This window comes from Stigmatopora argus, chromosome 15 (assembly GCF_051989625.1).
Source record: "Stigmatopora argus isolate UIUO_Sarg chromosome 15, RoL_Sarg_1.0, whole genome shotgun sequence".
In the NCBI taxonomy this organism is placed as follows: Eukaryota; Metazoa; Chordata; class Actinopteri; order Syngnathiformes; family Syngnathidae; genus Stigmatopora; species Stigmatopora argus.
The window spans coordinates 14,283,517-14,305,693 of NC_135401.1; the positions used below are offsets into that span (position 1 = coordinate 14,283,517).

The following is a 22,177-nucleotide window of genomic DNA, read 5'->3' on the forward strand; positions in this document are numbered from 1 at the left end:
TAATGACGTGGGCGGCCCGGTGGAGCGAGTGGTTCGCGCGTCGGCCTCACAGCTCTGGGGTCCTAGGTTCAAATCCAGGTCACGTCCATCTGTGTGGAGTTTGTATGTTCTCACTGGGCCTGCGTGGGTTTCCTCTGGGCACTCTGGTTTCCTCCCACATTTCAAAAACATGCATGGTAGGCTGATTGTCACTTTAAATTGCCCTTAGGTATGGGTATGAGTGTGCATGGTTGTCCGTTTCCTCGTGCCCTGCGATTGGCTGGCCACCAATTCAGGGTGTCCCCCGCCTCTGGCCCGAAGTCAGCTCGGATAGGCTCTAGCACCCCCCACGACCCTAGTGAGGATAAAGCGGTTCACAAAATAAGAGATGAGATCTAATGAGGTAAAGAATGCATTTGATATTTCAAACAGATTTAAAACCCATCTTTAAAATATTACATACAAATATTATAAATATTATTTTGCATGTTTTCTCTGGATTCTCAGTTTTTTCCCCAAATCCCCAAAACATGCATGGTAGGCTGTTTGGACACCCTAAAATGCCCCTAGTTATGTATGGTTTTCTCTCTCCTTGTGCCCTGCGATTGGCTGTTAACCAATTCAGGGTGTCTCCAGCCATCGTTGGCTGGGAACGGCTCCAGCACCCACCACAACCCTTGTGAGGATAAGCGGTACAGAACATAAATGATTGAAGCTTTATAATGAAAAGATGTTTTATTTTATTGAATGTATATTTATTAATATTTGAAGCATTCTTTAATTGGATGAAACAATTATATCTAATTATTTTCATTTTTGTTTACAATAAATAAACACTACAATTTCATCTGCAAATATTTGAGAAAATAAATCAATACACAAACTTTGGTTAAAAAACAATACCCAAAGACTTAAATGGAAAGCGCGACCCATAGTTTTATTATCCCTGTTCTTGTCACCGCAGTAATGTAGTAGACAAAAATCTCAGACTGGCTACCAAACAACCGCAATGGTTCTTGTGGAACTCTGTAAACAGGCTTAGCGATTTACAGTACACCGTCAATGTCTGTCTGCAACAAAAGAAGAGCTCTGGCCTGCTGGGGAACTATTTTAACGGCTTCTTCCTGCATTTCAGAGATCAGAACAAGTACAAGGAGGCCGCCAACCTGCTCAATGACGCTCTGGCCATCAGGGAGAAGACGCTTGGCCGGGACCATCCAGCTGTGAGAAAGCCTAGCTGTCTCATTAACGCTGTCATCTTGTAATGCTTTTTATCCTTCTCTGATTTTTGAACGGTTTGTCACAAGTAGACATCCAATCTACCTATGTGAAGTGAGAGGGAATGAACAAATTTCCATTTGCTCCACCTCCCACTTCAAATGGTTTGGATTGTGTTGCCGTCAATGGTAGCAAATGAGTTGAACATATCGATGACATTGATGCTAGTCAGCCAGTACTGGTTTATGTCATCATTCTAAGAATTTTAGCTTTTTAGTGTGTACTTCCAGCTCTGGGGTCCTGGGTTCAAATCCAGGACATGTCCATCTGCGTGGGTTTCCTCCGGGTAATCCGGTATCCTCCCACATTCCAAAAACATGCATGGTAGGCTGATTGGACACTCTAAAAATTTGCCCCTAGGTATAAATTAATCTATAATCCTTATAAAATGTGATTTATGGGTGTGTGAATGTGTGTATGTATGTTAAGATTCTTTCGCTACGTTTGTGCAAACCGTGCAATGTAGAGAGTTGAATTTTTTTAATGGTGCCCAGAAACGGCTGTCGGATCCTAATAGAGGAGTGATTGAATTTCTTCACCTTCTCTAAGTGTGTAAACTCAATCTTTTATTTGTTAAACAACCATTTTAGCTTTTTAGTGTGTACTTCCAGCTCTGGGGTCCTGGGTTCAAATCCAGTTCCATCTGTGTGGAGTTTGCATGTTTTCCCTGGGCTGCGTGGGTTCCCTCCGGGTAGTCCAGTTTCCTCCCACATTCCAAAAACATGCATGGTAGGCTGATTGGACTCATACCCATACATAGGGGCAATTTTTTAGTGTCCAATCAGCCTACCATGCATGTTTTTGGAATGTGGGAGGATACTCATACCGTATGAGTGTGCATGTTTGTCCGTCTCCTTGTTCCCTGCGATCGGCTCGCCACCGATTCAGGGTGTCCCCCGCCTCTGGCCCGGAGTCAGCTGGGATAGGCTCCAGCCCCCCCGTCACCCTAATGAAGATAAAGTGGATCAGAAAATGAAAAAAAATAACTTTCTCACTTGAGGAAATGATCGCCCACATTTCCCTCCCACTCTTACTTGGCCTCACTCTGCTCTTTAAAGACAGTTGGATGGCATTGACAGCGATAGACGTCCAATCCATTTGATTTGAGCCCTCCCACTTCGAGTAGACTGGACGTCTTCTTGTGACAAATTAATTTAAATTCAAAGCATTGGTCAATGGGACTGAAAGAGTTAATGACTTTGACCGGTAAAGGAGATCAAGTGCACCCTTAGTGACTTCCTTTCATTGCACCATCTCTCTCTCTCACCAGAGGTTTATAAATGTTGGTGTCCCCCCAGGTCGCCGCCACTCTCAACAATCTAGCCGTTCTGTACGGGAAGAGGGGCAAGTACAAAGAGGCGGAACCGCTGTGCAAGAGAGCGCTGGAAATAAGAGAAAAGGTGAACTGTTAACAACCAGATGCAGTCAGAAGCAGGATTTTCAGCGCTCCCTTTTGTGGTGGGGTGCAGGTGCTGGGCAAGGACCACCCGGATGTGGCCAAACAACTTAACAACCTGGCGCTGCTGTGCCAGAACCAAGGCAAATACGAGGAGGTGGAGTACTACTACATGCGAGCGCTGGAGATCTACCAGACCAAACTAGGGCCTGATGACCCCAATGTGGCAAAAACCAAGAACAATTTGGTGAGAAAGAGGGGGTCAGTGTTTTATTTTGTGCGCTTGTTTTTTCTCCGCTATTTGAAATTTTCCTCCACCAGGCCTCCTGTTACCTCAAGCAAGGCAAGTTCAAGCTGGCCGAGACGCTTTACAAAGAAATCCTGACGCGGGCTCACGAGAGGGAGTTTGGCTCTGTTGACGGTAGACGGCACACCTCTCGTTAGTACAAAAAGATGTGCAGAATTATGATGTCGATTACTCCGCAGGTGAGAACAAACCCATTTGGATGCACGCTGAAGAGAGGGAGGAGCAAAGCAAGGTGAGGAAGATGGATATCCTTTTGACTTCAGTCACACAATGAACTCTGACAACAATGGATGGCCAGTCCAAATTTGATTTCCATTTTCCACAATGGCACAATGTTTGCGTTGACTAGCAATGGAGAGGTACAGGGAAGGTCAGAAGGAGCTGCATTGTGTCTTCTAGAGAAAGCCTATGACTGGGTACCGGGAGAGGAACTTTGGTACTGCATGAGGAAGTATGGAATAGTCTGGATGTATCTCACACTACTTCAAAACATGTTTGACAGCTGTACTAAGGAAGTAAAGTGTGCAGTAGGAGTGAGAGAAGAGTTTCGTGTTGAGGTGAGATTGCAACTGGTGTTGGGTCTAAGCCCTTTTTTGTTTGCCACTGTGATGGATATATTTTCAACTTTAGCGGCTTCGAAAAAAAAGTTCATAAAAATGTGAAAATCCACGCCGAAGCTTGTAAGCGGAAAGCACTCCCCTGTCTTCCGCTTGCCACTAATAAAATGCCAGAAGACAGGTCTGTCACTCAGCTCAGCATCCAGGGGGAAATGGCGGGCAGTGAGCGGTGGGTGTTATTTTCATCCAAAAATAGAGCTTTCTGTGGCTCTGTGCGGGTTGATTTTTATCAGAAATGCGAGCCCAGTGTGACCTTACTCCGTGGCGCTGTGGCGCTTATCCGAAAATAGAATTGCTCGGCAAATTGGACAGCAGGATGTGTGGGAATGCTGCTGCCTGGCTTCATGGTCAACGCAGCTTTAATCAATAAGTTTGACCATCCTCATGCTTTAAAAAAGAACAAAGGTCGTTTTGTTACCTGAGATGTTTTCATCAAACGCTTAGTCAGGCGAGTACAGTAATCCCTCAAATATTGCGGATAATGTAGACCAGAAGAAGACAAAATGAACTTAATACAACTAAGAACAAAGCCTTGCTAGCTCTATACTGGATGAACAACCCCAAAGCCTGGATCACAAAAGCCTTCACAAACTGTTTCATCCCGAACGCGAAGCTGTACCTCGCTGAAAGAGGGCTCCCCTTCAAGGACTTGGACTAAAACGCCCATTAACCTGTTTTTTTGTAAATTTATATCAAGCGGAGAGGAATTGTTTTTCACTGAGTACAGTATTTAAAGTACTATTTACATTTATATATTATCTCAGCCGTGTCTGGTCTACATTAACCACGATATTCGAGGGATTACTGTATTGACATATGAGGTGAGACAGTACTCCTTGGAATATGTTATTTACAGATGATTTTGTGATCTGCAGCGACACCACGGACCAGGTAAAGAAGAACATAGAAAAGTCGAGATCTGCTCTAGAAAACAGTGGTGATGAAGGGAATGGTCTACAGGACAATGGTAGGGGCCAGTTCTCAAGTGGCAGTGCAAGAAGTAGTGGTAATGAAGATGCTGAGGTTCTCCTTCGGTGTGATCAGGTTGGATAGGATTAGAAATGAGGCAATAAGGACAGTGAAGGTTGAGGGATTATGAGAGGTTATCAAGAGAGATCCGACCACACTCTATTGTTATGAGAGGTTAAGGAAATGGACTATATTGGTAGGTTAGGTTAGGTTAGAACTGTATTTCATCCTGTATTCGGGAAATTTCTTGGTTGCAGTAGCAAAACAGACATAAGCCACACAAGACATTGTAGACCTAGGTAAAAAACGAGCCACACACAGGAAGTCCACAAGGTTTGTAAGTAGAGGAATGTTCAGAGAGGAACTGCCAGGGAACAGGGCTAGGGAAGAAAAAAACACTGAAAAAATGCAACGCTCTGCCCAGTGCTCGCAGAGACATTACGAAGAGGGAGTTGCGACCAGAGACATTACACGAGAGAGCCAGTGCCCGTGATGTTCTAAAGAGCAGCCAACGAGAAGTAATATATACTACTCGTATTAGCGATCGCTCCGCCATACACGCTGAGTGACGGAAAAAAACACTGAAAAAAAGCCCAGTGCTCGTAGATATCGGTTATACACGAAAGAGATGCGTGCTAAAGATAATTATTTGCTCGAAATTTTACTCGTATCTCGAAATGCTCGTATATCGAGGTTCCACTGTATGTGTGAGTGCCACTCGATTGATGATGTCATTCTCTTATAGGGCAAGCAGAAGGACGGTTCACCATTTGGGGAGTATGGCGGCTGGTACAAAGCTTGCAAAGTAGACAGGTGATTTGAAAAACGTTGACCGGCAAATCCTGCTCTATTGTTTGAGCTAAAGCTCCGTATTGACCACGCAGCCCCACCGTCACCACCACGCTGAAGAACCTGGGTGCACTCTACAAGCGGCAGGGCAAGTTCCAGGCTGCCGAAACCTTAGAAGAGGTCGCCATGCGCTCCAGGAAGCAGGTGATACCAACAGTCGCCTGCCAGTTAGGGAATACCACTAGTGAATACATTAGTTAAATCCTTAAGTAGATCATAAACCACAAGACGGACGCAATCCCCCTTTAGTTCATGCTGATGAATCAAATTATTTATATATTATATATTGTATAATTCAAAACAAGTTATTTCAAAGTGCATGGCCACAAGAGTGGCAAACTGTAACCAATAAAAGGTTACCGTATTTTCTCGCATATTAGCCGCCTCCGCGTATAAGCCATACCATTAAAATTGCCTTAAAATCATTGAATTTTACAAATTCTCTCGTATAAGACACCCCCCCAATTTTCACCCACATACTCATGGTTTTAATAGGTAGTACAAATGTGTTATACTTTGAAGGTAAAATCTTAAGAAAAATCATCACACGGGGTATTTCTGAGATACTATATGAATCGAAAGGATCATCTGTTGGATTGCACATTCCGAAAGGGTGTTGCCTGGACGTAGACAAATTCAAAAAGGAAGTCACGTGAGGAAGTGTGTTCGTAGCGGTCTAGTTTTCACCAAGTCTTTGGGGGCAATAATAGCATGAGATACACATTACGGAGGTATCAAGGCTGATATTTTAATGATCGACCACAAGACCTTCGATCAGCCTTAACAAATCCCATCTGGCCAGTCAGAGTACGTTTAACTACCGTAAGATCGCGGCGGCCTGATGGAGCAATGGCAGACCCAAGTAAGTGAGTTTTTTCACGTTTTATAGAAGATACGTTTTTTTTAAAAATTTCATTCACAGACGTGAATATAAATTTTGTTTAGCCTTTTATCAGTTTCGCTTTTCTCTATTTTGAAATGAAGGACTGCATCGGCCACACTGGCGTTTCGTCTTTGTCACCTTGCAGTTTCGTGCATGTCATCTTTTTATGCGCGTATAAGCCGTACCCTTGATTCATTTTTTGAGCAACATATGGCATATATGCGAGAAAATACTGTAAATACAATGTAAAATAGGTAAATAATAATTCATACATTTGTCGTCCTCTCCGTTCTGAGATCGGGCGTTCGATCCCGGGTCCGGACCTTCCTGTGTGGAGTTTGCGTGTTCTCCCTGCTTGTGTGTTTTTTTCTGGGTACTGTGGTTTTCTCCCAGATCCACATGTATGTTAGGCTATTTGAACACTCTAAATTGCCCCTAGTGATGAGTGTGTACGTGAATGGTGGTGCCCTGCAATGGCTGGCCACCAATTCAGGATGTCCCCCAGCTGGTGCCCATCTTTGGACAGGATAGGCTCCAGCACTCCATGCGACCCTTGTGAAGATAAGTGGGACGGAAAATGAATGAAAAAAAACATGAATAGAAATTAAAACAAATAAAGACTAAAAATTATTAAAATATTATATAAAAATATGAAAAATTGCTTAATTTAATCATATAAAAAATCTGAATATAACTGAATAAATAATTATTATTTAATATGAAAATTGAAATAGATACATTTTTAAAAACATTTATGAAAATGAAATACAAATTGGAACAAACAGATAAGTTTAAATAAATCTGAATCATTAGATTCACAAATGAATTGGAAATTTGAACAAATAATGTTACAATAGTTCAAATTTAGATAAATGAAATTTCATCTGTAGAGATTAGATTAGATAACTGTTCATCCTGTATTCGGGAAATTTCACTGTCACAGTAGCAAGAGGGTGAGAATACAGACAGCAAAAGACAGTTAAGTTAAGAAATAATAAAAATAAAAACAAATAAATAAAAAATGTATATTAATTATTCCAAATTAATATAGATAATGTTTAAATACATGAAATATGAAATAGAGAACAAATAATTCATTTTGGCCCAAGTAAAAATGTAGATGCAAAAAAATTAAATCTACAAAATATTGAAGTGATTCATGATGCATTTGTAATTTTCTGTCGTTAACGGCACTGAATGAGTTCAAAATGGCAGTTCAGATGGTGTAACGATTCCGCTTCCTACGGCAGGGCCTGGACACGGTGCATAAGCAGCGTGTGGCCGACGTGTTGGGTGAGCCAGAGGCCTGTGAGAAGCAGCACAGCCACGAGAGCTTGACCTCTGACACAGTCAAGTATGAGAGCGGGCCCGACGGTGGCGAAGAAGTGAGTATGGGCGTCGAGTGGAACGGGGTAAGTGCAGTACACGGCCCTCTCTTTATTTTACTAAATGCGAAAGTCACATGGAGATGTTGGTGATTTACTGCCAGAAAGCTACTCCACCATAACTTAACAAGTGCCTGTCATTGGCTGCCATTGTCGGTGATAGATGTCAAATCTATTGGATCTGGGAGTAAAATGTGATGTTTCTGTGCCATTGGCGGAAGAAGACGGCCGATCCCTTTGAAATGGATGATTGATTGAATGATTGTTCTTAATCAGTCAGTGAGCTCATCTCTCTCATCTCATTTTCTGAACCGTTTTATCCTCACTATGGTTGCGGGGGTGCTCGAGCCTATCCCAGCTGACTTTGGGCCAGAGGCAGGGGACACCTTGAAAAGGTGGCTAGCCAATCGCAGGGCACAAGGAGACAAACAACCATTCACGCTCACACTCATATCTAAGCGCAATTTAGAGTGTCCAATCAGCCTACCATGCATGTCTTTGGAATGTGGGAGGAAGCCAGAGTACCGGGAGAAAACCCACGCAGGGGAACGTGTAAACTCCACACAGGTGGACCGTCCTGGATTTGAACCCAGGTCTCCCACTGTGAGGCCGATGCGCTAACCACTCAGCCGCCAGGCCGTCCTAGTGTGCTCATTTTTTATGTATTTTTTTTCTGCGCTCGCCGTGGATTGACAATAATTCACACCATGTTCAAGCATAAGGGTGTTCATATGTGCACTTGGCACTAGGACACCGTAGGCCACAGTTCGATGATGGACTCTGTGCCCGTGTTATCGGACTAGCGGCTGCATGTCTTAGACACTCGGGTAAAAGGCGGAGTTGTCAACCAATCACCACCTGATGGTGACTTGGCTCCGATGGTGGGGGAAGATGCTGGTCCGGCAGACCCAAATGTTTTGTGAGGTTCCGCCTAGCAGTCTGCCATGAGAAGGAGTTTCAACTCCCACCTCTGACAGAGTTTCTCTCATGTCCAAGGAAAGGCGGGGCACATTGAGTCCAAGTGGACCATGTTTCGCGTCCAAGTGGACCATGTTTCGCGTCCAAGTGGACCATGTTTCGCGTCCAAGTGGACCATGTTTCGCGCCTCTATTGCCCAAGTGGAAGACTGGAGCTGCAACCGCAAGGCGGTCGGTCCCTGTCGCGGCAGCAATACCAGAACCCACTGGTGGACACTCGCGGGGTGGGATGCTGTCAGGCTGAAGAAGGAGTCCTACCGGGGCTCTCGCGGGACTGTGGCTCTGGGTACTCCAGTTTCCTCCCACATTCTAAAGACATGCATTGTAGGCTGGTTGTACACTCTAAATTGCCCCTAGGTATGAGTGTGAGTGTGAATGGTTGTCTGCCTCCTCGTCCCAAGCGATCGGCTAGCCACCGATTCAGGGTGTCCCCCGCCTAGTGCCCGAAAGCCAGCTTGGATAGGCTCCAGCACCCCCGTGACCCTAATGAGGATAAAGCGGTTCAGAAAATGACATAAGATGAGATAATTTAAGTAGTTATGAGCTTGGCGATGGAATTAAATGAACTCACAAGTCATGATACTATTTTAATTTTGTCAAGCATTATGCTTTAGTTCAATTCAGTGTTTAAAAAAAATCTCCTGGTAGTTGCATTTATATTAGTCAACATTGATAATTATTGATTGTTTTTATTTATTTTTTATTTTACCTTCAAAGTTAAATTCACAAGACAGATTTATTCTAAAAGCCAAAATCATTGAGTAATCGCCGTCAATAGCAGTGATTGAGAAGTACTACACCAAAGTGAATTGAACTACATTGGTTTATGAAGGATATTTGTAGATGCTTGATAGCAAGTGCCAGCTTATCCAAACACCGAAACTTGCCATATTATTGAATCTCCTTTACTAACTACATTATTCTGTCACTTCTAGACTCTTCTGTGTAAGGAAAATGTCAACTAACTCCTAAAAGTTGCATCTCAGACTCCTGCTGTCCTTTCCTCCTTCTTGCTCCTTATACAATCTAGAGCTGCATCTTACTTTGCATAGCAACAGTAGTCCTAGCGCACCTAACAACCAATCAGCATCTCCCGCTGTGTCTGCCATTTTGTCAACAAGCCAAGAAACTAAAAGTGTCTCACGCTCCAGAGGAATAATGTGTCCTCATCTCCACTATGTCAATACGGGCTTTGTACTGTACTCCTACTTCATATTTGATCTGTGTGTGTGTGTCAACGTGTGCTCTCTTGCCTGTCCTGTCGGTGTCTGTTGCCAGCAATGATTTTTGTGCACCATGTCTGTCTGTTTTTTTGCGCGCTATTCATGTTTAACTGTTTGGGGATCACTCAAAGTCTGAAAAACTGACTTTTGTTAGTTACCGTATTTATTCGAATATAACGCGCACCCATAATTTCTGACTAAACTGGTAACTGGCAAATGCTGAACACATGTTGCCATGACAAAACGTTTATTCACAACATATGGTAGGGAAACCTGGTAAAACAAACTACCAGTATGAACACAATTCTCAAATGGAATTTACAATTTGAAATCCTTAAAGTCTAATTCTTCATCATAATATTTAAAAAAAATTCAAAGTCTGATTCATCATCATCAGATTCAACAAACAATTGATTCCATTCTTCTTGAGTGAGGATAGCGCTCCCTGGGTGGACTCCTGTGAGCAGGTGCCCCGCTCACGTTTCCCTGGAGCAACTTGTTTTGTTTTTACCCTTTTACCCTATAAACTTGCCAAAGGCTATTTGGAGACTGCTGGCTTTTGTAAAAGAAGGTAGATTATCGCCTTCTGCTGGACAAAGACAGGTTTTACGTCTCCCATTATAACGGCTGCGGAGAGGACATTTTCACAGGCAGAGCGCCGTTTTCCACCGGGATTTGGTCTGAAAAGTGAAGACCTCGTGTATAACGCGCACCTGAACTTTGCTTCAGTTTTTTAGTATAAAGTTTTGCGCGTTATACTCAAATAAATACGGTATTTTACATATTTCTTCGTTGATCTTTCATATTCCCGTTCTATTAACAGATAGACATTCAAATAGAGAAAATACCTGGGAGCAATTTAGTGTCCAATCAGCATACCATGCATGTTTTTGGAATGTGGGAGGAAACCGGAGTACCCGGAGGAAACCCACGCGGGCCCGGGGAGAACATGCAAACTCCACACAGATGGACATGACCTTGATTTGAACCCAGGACCTCAGAACTGTGAGGCTGATGCGCTAACCACTCACCCCACCGGGCTGCCCATTTAATTATAATCATATATATATATATATTTTTTAAATATAAATCATTACTTTCATATACCTGGAATCTTTTATTAATAAAATAAGGTTAGAGGAAAAAATATATAAGTTCATTCATCCATTCACCTTCCATACCGTGCATCCTCGTCAAGGTTGACTACACGCAAGACTGGTCACCAGTCAGCCATTGGGTAAAAATGTAAATAAATCCAAAATTGACATGAATAAAAGCAGAAATACACTGCGGTTATGGTTTTTGTTTGGATTATTAATGACATTTCCACGAGACCGATCAGACCGGAGGCCTAAATGCCATTTATGAGCGAGCCGACGTGACAAGAGATTTAAACACGTTGTGGGTGACTTTCAATAATAATGCACACGACACTTCATTCCTTGCTGATAACCTCTCTTTTGTTCTTCATCCCGTCCCAGCAGGCCTAAACTCCAGATGCCTTGTAACGCTTGTAAACACTCGTCTTCTGTGATGGACACCTTGAGCTTTGCAGCGACATCTTGCTCTTTCCCACCGTCTAATGACTTCTGCTACTTCCTCGTTGTTGTCCTTTGCCAACCTTTTCTCCTCTTTGATCTCCAAACGCACTCGTCCACTGGGCAAACATGACATTCCCTTCTGATGACATCACAGTCACGTGACTTCTGTAATTATAAGCTATCCTGCTAAACGGGTGCGGAATAGCAAAAGTCAATGAAGAGCATCATCACGAGAGATTGCTAATGGGCGTAGTGAAGAAGCGTTTTCAAAATACTACTCAAAACAAATTCCTCTGTTTTTAAAACCGTAATGATCTAGTTTATCGAGTTTGGGTTACCTGAACTATAATCCTTATAAAGCATGATTTATGGGTGTGTGAGTGTGCGTGTGTGTGTTTGTTAAGATTCTCTCGCCATGTTTGTCCAAACCGTGCAACGTAGAGAGTTGACATTTTTTTATGGTGGCCAGAAACGGCTGTCGGATCCTGATAGACGAGTGATTGCATTTCTTCACCTACTCTAAGTGTGTAAACTCAATCTTTTATTTGTTAAACACCCATTTTCTCCCAGAAAACTTGGTGGACAAGCACACTGGTGCCCCATCATGTTTTTGGGAAAAACAATAGTATTATTATTAATTAAATAGTTAAGTTGATAGGAAATTTTTAAGCATGTCCGAGCAATTTATCAAGAATACTGAAATGTCGAGTCTTACAGAAAGGAACTATCTTGAAAAGTTTTTTTTTTATAAATAAAATTACAAACGCATCGTTCGTTCGTAACCCAACACAAAAACAACGTCTAAATAGCAGCCATGTTGTGAGGGCGTGGAGATCTTTTGCATGCGGCCATGTCGTAGATGAATATTTAGTGCTCAAATCCAAACTGTAGAAGTTAATTCCAATCACAGCTGTAAAGTCTTCTCGTATCTTGTTGTTCTTCTTCTACTAATCATTTCTTGCTTGTGCTCACCTGCTGCTGTCATGTGCGCATCTTTAACTTCTAATAAAACTCTGACTGCTGACTTCCCACTTTGCGTATGAAGCTTTTTCCTCTGCTGTCATCCTGGTAATATTTTCAATTCACTTCTTTGAACTGGGAGAGCTGGCATTGAATAATTATGTTTAAATACCGTTGATGGTGATAGACGTCCACTTACTCCTAGCACTGGCAATGGCGACCAATGGGTTAATGTTGTCAAATTGCATTTGGATACATATGTTATGTATAGTTGAACGCACTGGTTCATCTCTCAGTAGGAATTTTTAGTTGTTTGGCGTTGTCTCATACAGTTTTTAATTGAAAAACATTTTTTATATTTATTTTTTACATATCCTTAAGGTTTAATCCAATTCATTCATATTCTAGCTCATGGTTCAGACTCTTGTTTATGTGTAGATTTGGTTTTATTTTTGAAGAAAAAAAGTAATTCTTCTTTACAGTGTTTAATTTTTTTGTTTTTTAATCCTTATATTGGAACATTTATTCAATTATTTTCCATCTATAGGTAAATAATGTAAATAATGTCTACCTAGTTCTATCACAATTGTAGCTTTTGGTTGTATTTGGCTTTGTCTAATACTACTTCAAAATATATTTTCTAAATATATTTTTAAATCACAATGTTTTTATTGATTCAACTACCAGATTATCTTTTCAATGAGTTGTCTAATAGAAAAATCAATAATAATTTCCTTTTTCTTTGGACTTAGCCTTTCCTAAGTGCTACCCACCTAATTAATCCCTCCACATTTTATAACCCTATCTTTTTCATTCATCTTCCATACCGCTTATGGGGTGATGGGGGTGCTGCAGCCTATCCCAGCCAACCACGGACAGCCTGAATTGGTTGCCAGCCAATCGCAGGGCACAATGAAATAGACAGACAACCACTCACGCTCACAATCACACCTTCACCAAGTCAGAATCGAACCCAGAGTGCACGCACCAAAATCAGGAGGAAGAACCACTTCACCATTGGGTGGTTTAGCCTATTTTTTATTCATCAAATTCAATTAGAGTGTTGAAGGGTTAACATTTTATTTTCACATTAACACTTTATTGGCCTGTTAAGCAAGTCACAGAAAAAAAACCTTACAAACACCGTACGACTCGTACGGTGTTTGTAAGTTTTTTGGGGGGTTTGTAAGGGGAATCATAATCATTTATAAGGGCGGTTATCGGCAGAGGTTGACAGGTATGCAGTAAAATGTTTTATCATGACAGGCCTAATGTGAACACAAAACAGCATTTGACACTGGTTATCGCATAAGCAAATGAAAATGCGGCCGGTCTGAACGCAGCTTCAGCGGTTAAATATTTTAAAAAAACGATGCAACACTAGCAACAAGTATGGCAAATAGAATGAAGATAATATAAAAAGAATACAGAAACAAAAAATGATGCAAAATGTCATGCTTGTGGCTGCAGTTATGACTGAAATGTGCAATTTGTCAGCATCCCACTAGAGGAGCTGATGCAGCCCACTTTGAATGAAAAGCGAGCACGTTCCTAATGTCGTGTCCGGCCCCCTTCGCCCCACCAGGATGGCTCAGGCGCCCTGAAGCGAAGCGGCTCCTTCAGCAAACTGCGAGCATCATTGCGCCGCAGCAGCGAGAAGTTGGTGCGCAAGCTCAAAGGCGGTGGAAGCAGTGGACAAGCAAAAAACCCCGGGTAACTATATCCCAAGAAATTCAGATGAAAAAAAAGTACCCAGCTTTTCTTTCACTTGGTCAAAGTCAGGAAGCAGTCGCTGGAGCTTCCGGGCCTGCGGGTGCGCCTGCTGCACTAACCAAAAGCTAAAGAGTTCTTGGACAGGAAGTTCTTTTCCTGGTGATGCTTATAAAATATAATAAAATTAAAAAAAACAAGGAGATAGCCGCCATGTGGCATTTCTACGCAATGTCTGCTTCACTTTTTGGTATTGTTCATGTCCACTAATATTTATTGCATCTGGTTTGGGCTGCTCTGGGCTATTACTCTCATGTGTGCTTTTATTTTGAAAGGACCCTATTGTGTGGTCGCTGCATGGCAATTGTGGCCTTTTTATTTTTTTATTTAAGAATAAATGACACTTGAATTTTGACCCGCATGTGCTTTCTGGTCTGCTTTTACTTCCTGCTTACTGTCTTTTGGGTCATCTTAATGATGATGATGAGGATGATGATGATGATGTCACCTTTGTTGTTAGTGAATATAACTTTTTCATTGAAACAAATTTTTCAACAAATTTCATGTGCAATATTGTAACGTTTCAAAAAAAGACAACCTCACATACAATAATACATTTATGAATAGATTAGATTAGAACTTTATTTCATCCCGTATTTGGGAAATTTCTTGGTTGCAGGAGCAAGACAGACACAAGACATTGTAGACCTAGGTAAAAAACTGGAGCCCCGTACAATAAGACATTTATGAATACATATCCTACATATTCGTTCATCTTATTATTTCGTAAAATGAAGAGAATTGTGAAATTTTCACTATCAGATTTTTTTTTTCTTCTAAATACAAATTTTGTCCTATTTTTGTCAATCATTCCTCTTCCATTCCACTTATCTTTATGAGGGTGCTGTTATCTATCCTACCTTATTGTACGCAGCAGGTGGGTTACACCCTGAATTACTTGCCAACCAATCACAAAGCATTTTTTGTCATTTTCAAGTAAAATAAATTTATGAATTTTATTTAATTCAAAGTATCTTAGTCAATGTCATGTAATTACGACTGTCCAATGCAGTTAACTTTACACATGAAAATCTGTCTACTTTGCAAATATTCAAGCAAAATTTACAGATTTTTATTTGTGTTTTTTTTTTTACTAAAAATAAAAATTAAGAGTCAAGAAATAAGAATATTGACTAGTTTCCCTTTTGTTGACAATTGAAAATAAACAAATAAATATAGAAATAAAGAGTTAAAAAAGTAGGTCTTTGGATGTTTTTTCCTTTTGTAATAAAACATCAAAAAGTAGACAAAAAAGGGGCTCTTGTTTCCTCCTTTTTAGATGAAATAAAAAATAGGAATAAAAATGAAAAATTATCATTTAGTTTTCAAATCATTAATCCTGGCAGCGCCTGTTTGCAGACTTAACTGCACTCCAAAAACGTAACTGTAATGTTACTGTTAATCCAAAATAAATATCTTTGATACCTCTGGTCTAAATATTTTCATTATGCGTCTTACATGTATTGTTCAAATCTTGTAAAACGATGCCATTTTTCATGTGCGTTTTCACCACCTTCATCATCATCATTACTTTCAAGATGCAACATGATGACCAGTGCTTGACAATGGGGCATTTTAGCGATGGAGTGAATCCAATTAACAGAGCCACGCGTGTTCTTCCCCTTGACCTTTTAACCCCCCTCACGCCACGGTGGCCCAGCTTGAAGCGGGCCAGCTCACTCGGCGTTCTCAACGTGGCCCAGGAGGCGCCGCTCACACCGTCCCACTACCAAGTAAGCACCGCCACCAAAAACCGCAACAATTTCATTTTGGCTGAAGTTTGGGTTTCGAAATATTAATTCATTCATTTTCCGCACCACTTATCCTCACAAGGGTTATTAACATATATATTTTTAAATTATTCTTCTGATACGGTGGCCTGGTGGCGCGAGTGGTTAGCGCGTCGGCCTCACCTCTCTGGGTTCCTGGGTTCAAATCCAGGTCATGACCATCTGTGTGCAGTTTGCATGTTCTCCCTGTTCTGTTCAGACATAGGCGTTGTCATCATCCTCAATCATCAAAAGCCTTTTGTCATCATACACAGCTGCGTATAACGAAATTGGTGGTGCTACTCCACAAAGTGTGTTTTCCCAGTAAAAGAACATAAATAAGTAATATAAAAATATAGAGTCACATCCTGTTAAGGTAAATACTAAAATATTGCACAATCTAAGATATCATTGCACACCCCGAAGTTATTGCACAGAAGGGATTGTGTGTCGTGCTAACCAAGTTCAGAGTCCTGATGGCAGTGGGAAAAAACTGTCCTTAAGTCTATTTGTCCGTGCTTTGTGAGACCTGTATTGTCTGCCAGAGGGCAGCAGCTGGAACTGGTTGTGACCAGGGTGGTATGGGTCCCTGACAATGTTCCCGGCTCTGCTGAGGTAGCGAGGGCTGACTACGTCTTCCAGTGAGGGCAGAGAGCAGCCGATGATCTTCTTGGCAGTGTTGATCACTCTCTGCATGGCCTTTTTGTCTGCTACTGTGCTTCCAGCGTACCACACTGTAATGCAGTATGCCAGAATGCTCTCCACAGTGGCTCTATAGAAGGTTACCAGAAGCTTAGTGTCCAAGTTGTTCCTCCTGAGTACCCTCAGGAAATGGAGTCGTTTCTGGGCCTTCTTCACCACTGCCGTGTTGTTGGTAGACCAGGAGAGCTTGTCCGCAGTGGCGGTCGGTGCATTTTCTGGTAGCGCCTTCAACGTATCAATCCAACCCTCAAAAACTATTTTATGGCTATAAAACCGCTACTGCAGCTACAGCTGCGACACTTAAAAAATAATCAATAAATTAATGCACACAAATGGGGTAAAATCCACTTCCTAGCAGCATTTCATGATTAAATACAAATACTGGAGCTTTTCAGACATTAAAACCAGGCCAGGGGGGTGATTTTCCTGGGAAAAGACAGCGATGAACGTCAATGGCGTACGGGCAAACATTGCCCGAAAATGGGGTAAAATCCAGCCGAAAACAGCATTCATTGATTAAATACAAATACTGGAGCTTTTTAGACATCAGAACCGGGCCCGGAGTATCATTACCCCGGTAAAAAGACAGTGATGAACGTCGATACGTCCATACGTGAAATGACAAAAAATGCACTAAAATTAGGTAAAATCCACTTTCTAGCATCATTTATTGATTGAATACAAATACTGGAGCTTTTGAGACATTACAACCAGGCCAGGGGGGTGATTTTTCCCGGGAAAAGACAGCGATGGACGTCAATGGCGAAACGCCAAAAATTAAACTGGGGTAAAATGGGGTAAAATCCACTTCCTAGCAGCATTTTGTGATTAAATACAAACACTGGAGCTTAAATACAAACACTGGAGCTTTTCAGATATCAGAACCGGGCCCACAATTGAAATATTATTTAGGAATAAAGCCATATTATACTCACCAAAAATTCTTTTTAACTGTACACAATAGCCATCCTCCTTTCTTTCTTCCTTCTTTCCTATCGCCAGCGAAGCTAATGATGAAAGTCGAGCCTGTCCTGTCATATTTCCGTCATAGTCCGTTTTGAAAATGGCTTTAAATCAACACAACAATATATTTGATGGTGCAGCTAAGTTAGCACACTGAAAGTGGCGCACACACACCATTTTCCCGGCTGTAACAGGCTTGCTAGCTTCGGAGTTGACCGCCCTTTCTTAATGATGTCAATTTTTTTCTGGAAAAGTCCGTCTGGAAAATAGCTTTGTGAGCAAACAGAATCCATTTGTTTTTGCTTCTGTCGGCCATTGTGGGTGGAGTTTGCGATCTCGGCTGCCTCGGGTATTGCTTTGGCCCGCCTACTAGCCAATCATAGTTTGTGAAAGCAATGACATGTCCCAGCCAGCAAAATGCTAACGCCTATGAAAAATCATTGTGGGGTTGCCAACTCGAAATCGGATTGGTTAAAAGCAACAGTCTAGTTTAATGCAGCAGACCCCGCAGAACTGATTGTGAAGGCTTTGAGGCAGATCTGATCTGGCAACAAATAATGGCTGAAATGTGATTGGTTAAATGCTTCAATATGAAAACACACATCTGGAAGCAGTGCAACCAGGGGGAAAAGTAATGAAAGGAAGCTAACAGAGCATTTGGAATAATAAGTATTGATGGACAAAATATAATATGATTCAGATATTTCTTAGGCCAGCAGAGAAGGCCTTGAAGGCCCTGACGGCCCGCCACTGCTTGTCCGTAACATGGACCCACAGGAATTTTAAGGACTGGACCCTGTCTATGCATACTCCATTTATGAGGAGTGGGGCCAGATCTGTGCTGCATTTGCGAAAGTCCAGGATTATTTCTTTAGTTTTCGTGGTGTTTAGTGTGAGATTGTTCACCAAACACCACGAAGACAGTTTGTTGACCTCATCTCTGTAGGCAGACTCATCCCCTCCTGAGATGAGTTCAAAGGAATCAAATAAGACCCTCCAAAAGTATGTAAAAACCTAACTTTTTACACCGCCTTATGTCACCACAAGTCAAAGTCCGCAGGCCCTGAACAACTTCCTTAAAGTAATGTACAAATTCGATTTTTGTAATTTAATGACTTTTTCTTTACTTAAATCTCTTAATATTACGCGAGGAGGAATTTTGTGGTCACACAGACTTAACGTGACCAAAAGTTTATTGAATGTCTTTATTGTCATTATACAAGTACAATGAGATTTGTTTGTTGCAGATTGTGGCCGTGAAACCAAAGAAATAAGCCAGAAAACTACTTTAATCTTGTAATACTACGATTGGAATCTTAAAATATCACAATATGGTCTTATTGTTTGTCTCATCTCATCTCATTTTCTGAACCGCTTTATCCTTACTATGGTTGCGGGGTTGTGCTGGAGCCTATCCTAGCTGACTTCGGGCCAGAGGGAGGGGACACCCTGAATTGGTGGCCAGCCAATCGCAGGGCAAAAGGAGACAAAGGGATAATTTAGAGTGTTCAATCAGCCTACCTTGCATGTCTTTGGAATGTGGGAGGAAACTGGAGTATCCAGAGGTAACCCACGCAGGCCCGGGGAGAACATGCAAACTCCACACAGATGGACATGACCTGGATTTGAACCCAGGACCCTCAGAGCTGTGAGGCCGACGCGCTAACCACTTACTCCACCGGGCCACCCTTTCAGAAAGTTACTCAAGTAAATGTAAAGGATTTTACCCACCTCTGAGACTTACGGTAATCTTGGATATGGGTCTGATAGGTTCACCAATAGGCATTCCCAAATGCACACAAATAAAACAGACATCTGACTCATAACCGGGGTCTTGCAAGAGAGAATCGATCCTGACACGTCTCTGTCCCAGATCATTCTCCTGAATCGACGCCTCTCTTGCTTATTTATTACATAAGATTTTACAACAGGCATCACAGAAGTCAAAACAATTGAGAGTCCTCCGGATCCAGGGAGCGGTGTGAACGGAACGGAAGAGGTCGATGGTTCTCAAAAACATTTTTCTTCATTGCCAGCAAATATATACTAATGTAAGACTAATAATCCTAAGTAAAGCAAAGCATTCTTCAATGCAAGCAAATAAGACGAATAATCCTAAATGAAGCAAAGCGTTCTTCATTGCAAGCAAATATATAATAATGTAAGACTAATAACCCTAACAGGACTTGCCCCGGCGTTGCACTGATGAATCAGAACAAGTGTTAAGTGCAACAAGACCACCAATTTGAACAAAATTTCGCACAAAACATTCAGTTTAATCTCGATTCATCCAAAAAAATGTGCCAGTGGAGTTAGACTATTCTAGTTCTAACGGTCTTATGTGTTGGCATAATTTCTATTTCTTCTTTGTGTGTTTTTGTTTTTAGGAAGGAAATCATCGCCTGAGAAAGAGTCATGACCTGAGCGCCAGCCAGACCGACCTGACGCGTTAGCGCTGCATGGCAGAACACAACTATTTGTAAATACACACCAAAAAAAATATTTTATTGTACTTTGATTTTTCAGCTTGGCGACAGTCGTAATGTCGCATCTCGTGAATCGTTTTTTTGGTTTCAGTTTCTTTTTGTGAGATGAAAAACTTTTGTTTTGCAAGTGTTGTGTCGTTATTTTGAGCTTTTTGGGGAATTTTGCAAATGATTCTTTGCCATTCGGCACATGAAGGCAACGGGAGTGAGCTTGACTCGTCCTCTGACGCACTGACAGGTATATATTTTTTAATAGTTCCTATTTTACAATGAAAATGTACGGGTTATTGTATGCACAAAATAGTAAATCATTTGGATTTTACATTGAAAAAGTCACTTTTTTAATGAATACATTCAGAATTTTACAAGAAGGATAAAATAAATTAGAATTACAAGACAAAAGCAATTTAATTTAAATAAACAAAAAGTGTATGCTTGTGACAACAAAGCAAGAATTTTAGGAACGTTTGTAAAAAAAAAGCAATAAGTGTTCAATTTTCCTTGAAAACAATACACTGGCTAGAAAATGTTGAGTTAAAATATTTATTTAATCTTTAAAAACAACCATGCTTATAACAGGCAGATGGTTGGCCTCAGTTCTGAGATCGAGCATTGGAAGAAAAAAAAGAATGACAAAAAACAATTTTAAGATTTTTGAAATTTATAACTTCCACTTAAGCAGTTGCCTTAAAAAGTAAAACGCACAGTAGCAAGAAAAAGGAAAAAAAACTGAATACAGTCGTACCTCTACTTAAAAAATTAAGTGGTCCAAGACTTTTTTCGTAACTTGAAAATTTAGTAAGTACAGGTATACTTTATATGTAAATTCTCTAATTCGTTCCACGGTCCTCACACAACTACCAACTAAATCCTTTAAAATTGGTCAAATTGGTCAAAGTGTCCCAGTTTTGTATGAAAGATGTGAGGAAACACAAAAATGAGAAAATTATAAGGAAATGATTTATTAATGTCTTAAAATAAATAAAGCATATGAAAATGTGCCCTGCGCTGCTGAAATATCTCCTTCTGCGACTGTTATAGATGTAATATCCGTGTTTTCCCGCCAGATGGCGGCAAGAGCCCATTCTATCAGGGCCGAAAACCGTCCACTTTGTACTACTACATTTTAGACTTTTACCTGTGCCCTGTGTGTGTGTGTGTGTATTAAAATATGCGCTACGTTGCATTTGCAGTTTTTAATTTCTTAATAAGGGGAATTCAAAATTAAATAACGTATAAGGAAATGCATTTACTTTTTGGGGGATTTCGTAACTTGGATCTTTTTTGTATCTCGAGTCAAACATTTGCATACAAAAAAATTGTAACCTGAAACTTTCGTACCTAGAAGCATTCGTAAGTAGAGGTACGGCTGTATTAGAAAAAAGCCAAATAAATGTATGCTTGTGGGAACCAAAATAGAATTTTATGAAAGTTTGTTTTTCGACAAAATCTTGAGTCTTTTCCTTTAAAAAAAAAATTGGGCAAGGGAATACTACTTTTGGTAATTTTAAAATATTTGGGTGCCATTGACACGTTAGACGTCCATCCATTTGGACTGGAAGGGGCGGATGCACATAATTTGTTTCTTCCTTTCAATAAATGACAGAGTTCAATGTTCATAACCCTAGAAAGGGTTAAATGTAAGAGAGAAAAAAGTATTTGAACTGTTAAGAGTACAAGCAAATGGGCTGTGAATTTGATTTTCCATGTAAAAGATGTGGCCAAATGAAGACAACATATGGATCTATATCATTTTATTTTGGCTCATTTTTGTTTTCAACCTTTTGCTGGGAAGTGCAATATGCCTCATTTTGCTTGTTTGTATGATGTTGATGTAAAAACAAAAATGTTCATGAAGGCTGTCATTTCTAATGCTTACTGTCATTTCCCAAAAATAATTTGATGTATTGTTATCCAAATAATATAGCATATTATTAAATATTAATTTGACTGTTGATCAGTCTTTTTGGCGCTGATTCACTGGCAAAATAATTATGATGTCATTTCTGTCTTATGATGTAAATGTCATTAGAAGGACATCCGTTTATCATGGGTTCAAATTCAGGTTGGTCCACCTGTGTGGAGTTTGCATGTTCTCCCCGGGCCTACGTGGGTTTTCTCCG

General features: G+C 40.9%; 1 protein-coding gene across 5 annotated transcripts in view; it reads left to right on the forward strand.

Moving 5' to 3' along the window:
- Window positions 1-22,009, forward strand: part of klc1a (kinesin light chain 1a) — a 36,217-nt gene extending 14,208 nt beyond the window's left edge. Inside the window, exons 5-15 of one of the 5 annotated variants that reach the window (XM_077621634.1) lie at window positions 1,115-1,202; window positions 2,556-2,657; window positions 2,727-2,900; window positions 2,975-3,074; window positions 3,140-3,192; window positions 5,292-5,359; window positions 5,431-5,539; window positions 7,529-7,690; window positions 13,950-14,077; window positions 15,795-15,867; window positions 19,956-22,009. In XM_077621634.1, coding sequence (XP_077477760.1) covers window positions 1,115-1,202; window positions 2,556-2,657; window positions 2,727-2,900; window positions 2,975-3,074; window positions 3,140-3,192; window positions 5,292-5,359; window positions 5,431-5,539; window positions 7,529-7,690; window positions 13,950-14,077; window positions 15,795-15,867; window positions 19,956-20,021 — 1,123 coding nt within the window. In that variant the 3' untranslated portion in view covers window positions 20,022-22,009. Of the gene's footprint in view, window positions 1-1,114; window positions 1,203-2,555; window positions 2,658-2,726; window positions 2,901-2,974; window positions 3,075-3,139; window positions 3,193-5,291; window positions 5,360-5,430; window positions 5,540-7,528; window positions 7,691-11,344; window positions 12,436-13,949; window positions 14,078-15,794; window positions 15,868-19,955 lie in introns of those variants that run through there. The other 4 variants (XM_077621635.1, XM_077621636.1, XM_077621637.1 and 1 more) reach the window with 4 other exon arrangements.
- The last annotated feature ends 168 nt before the right edge of the window (window positions 22,010-22,177 follow it).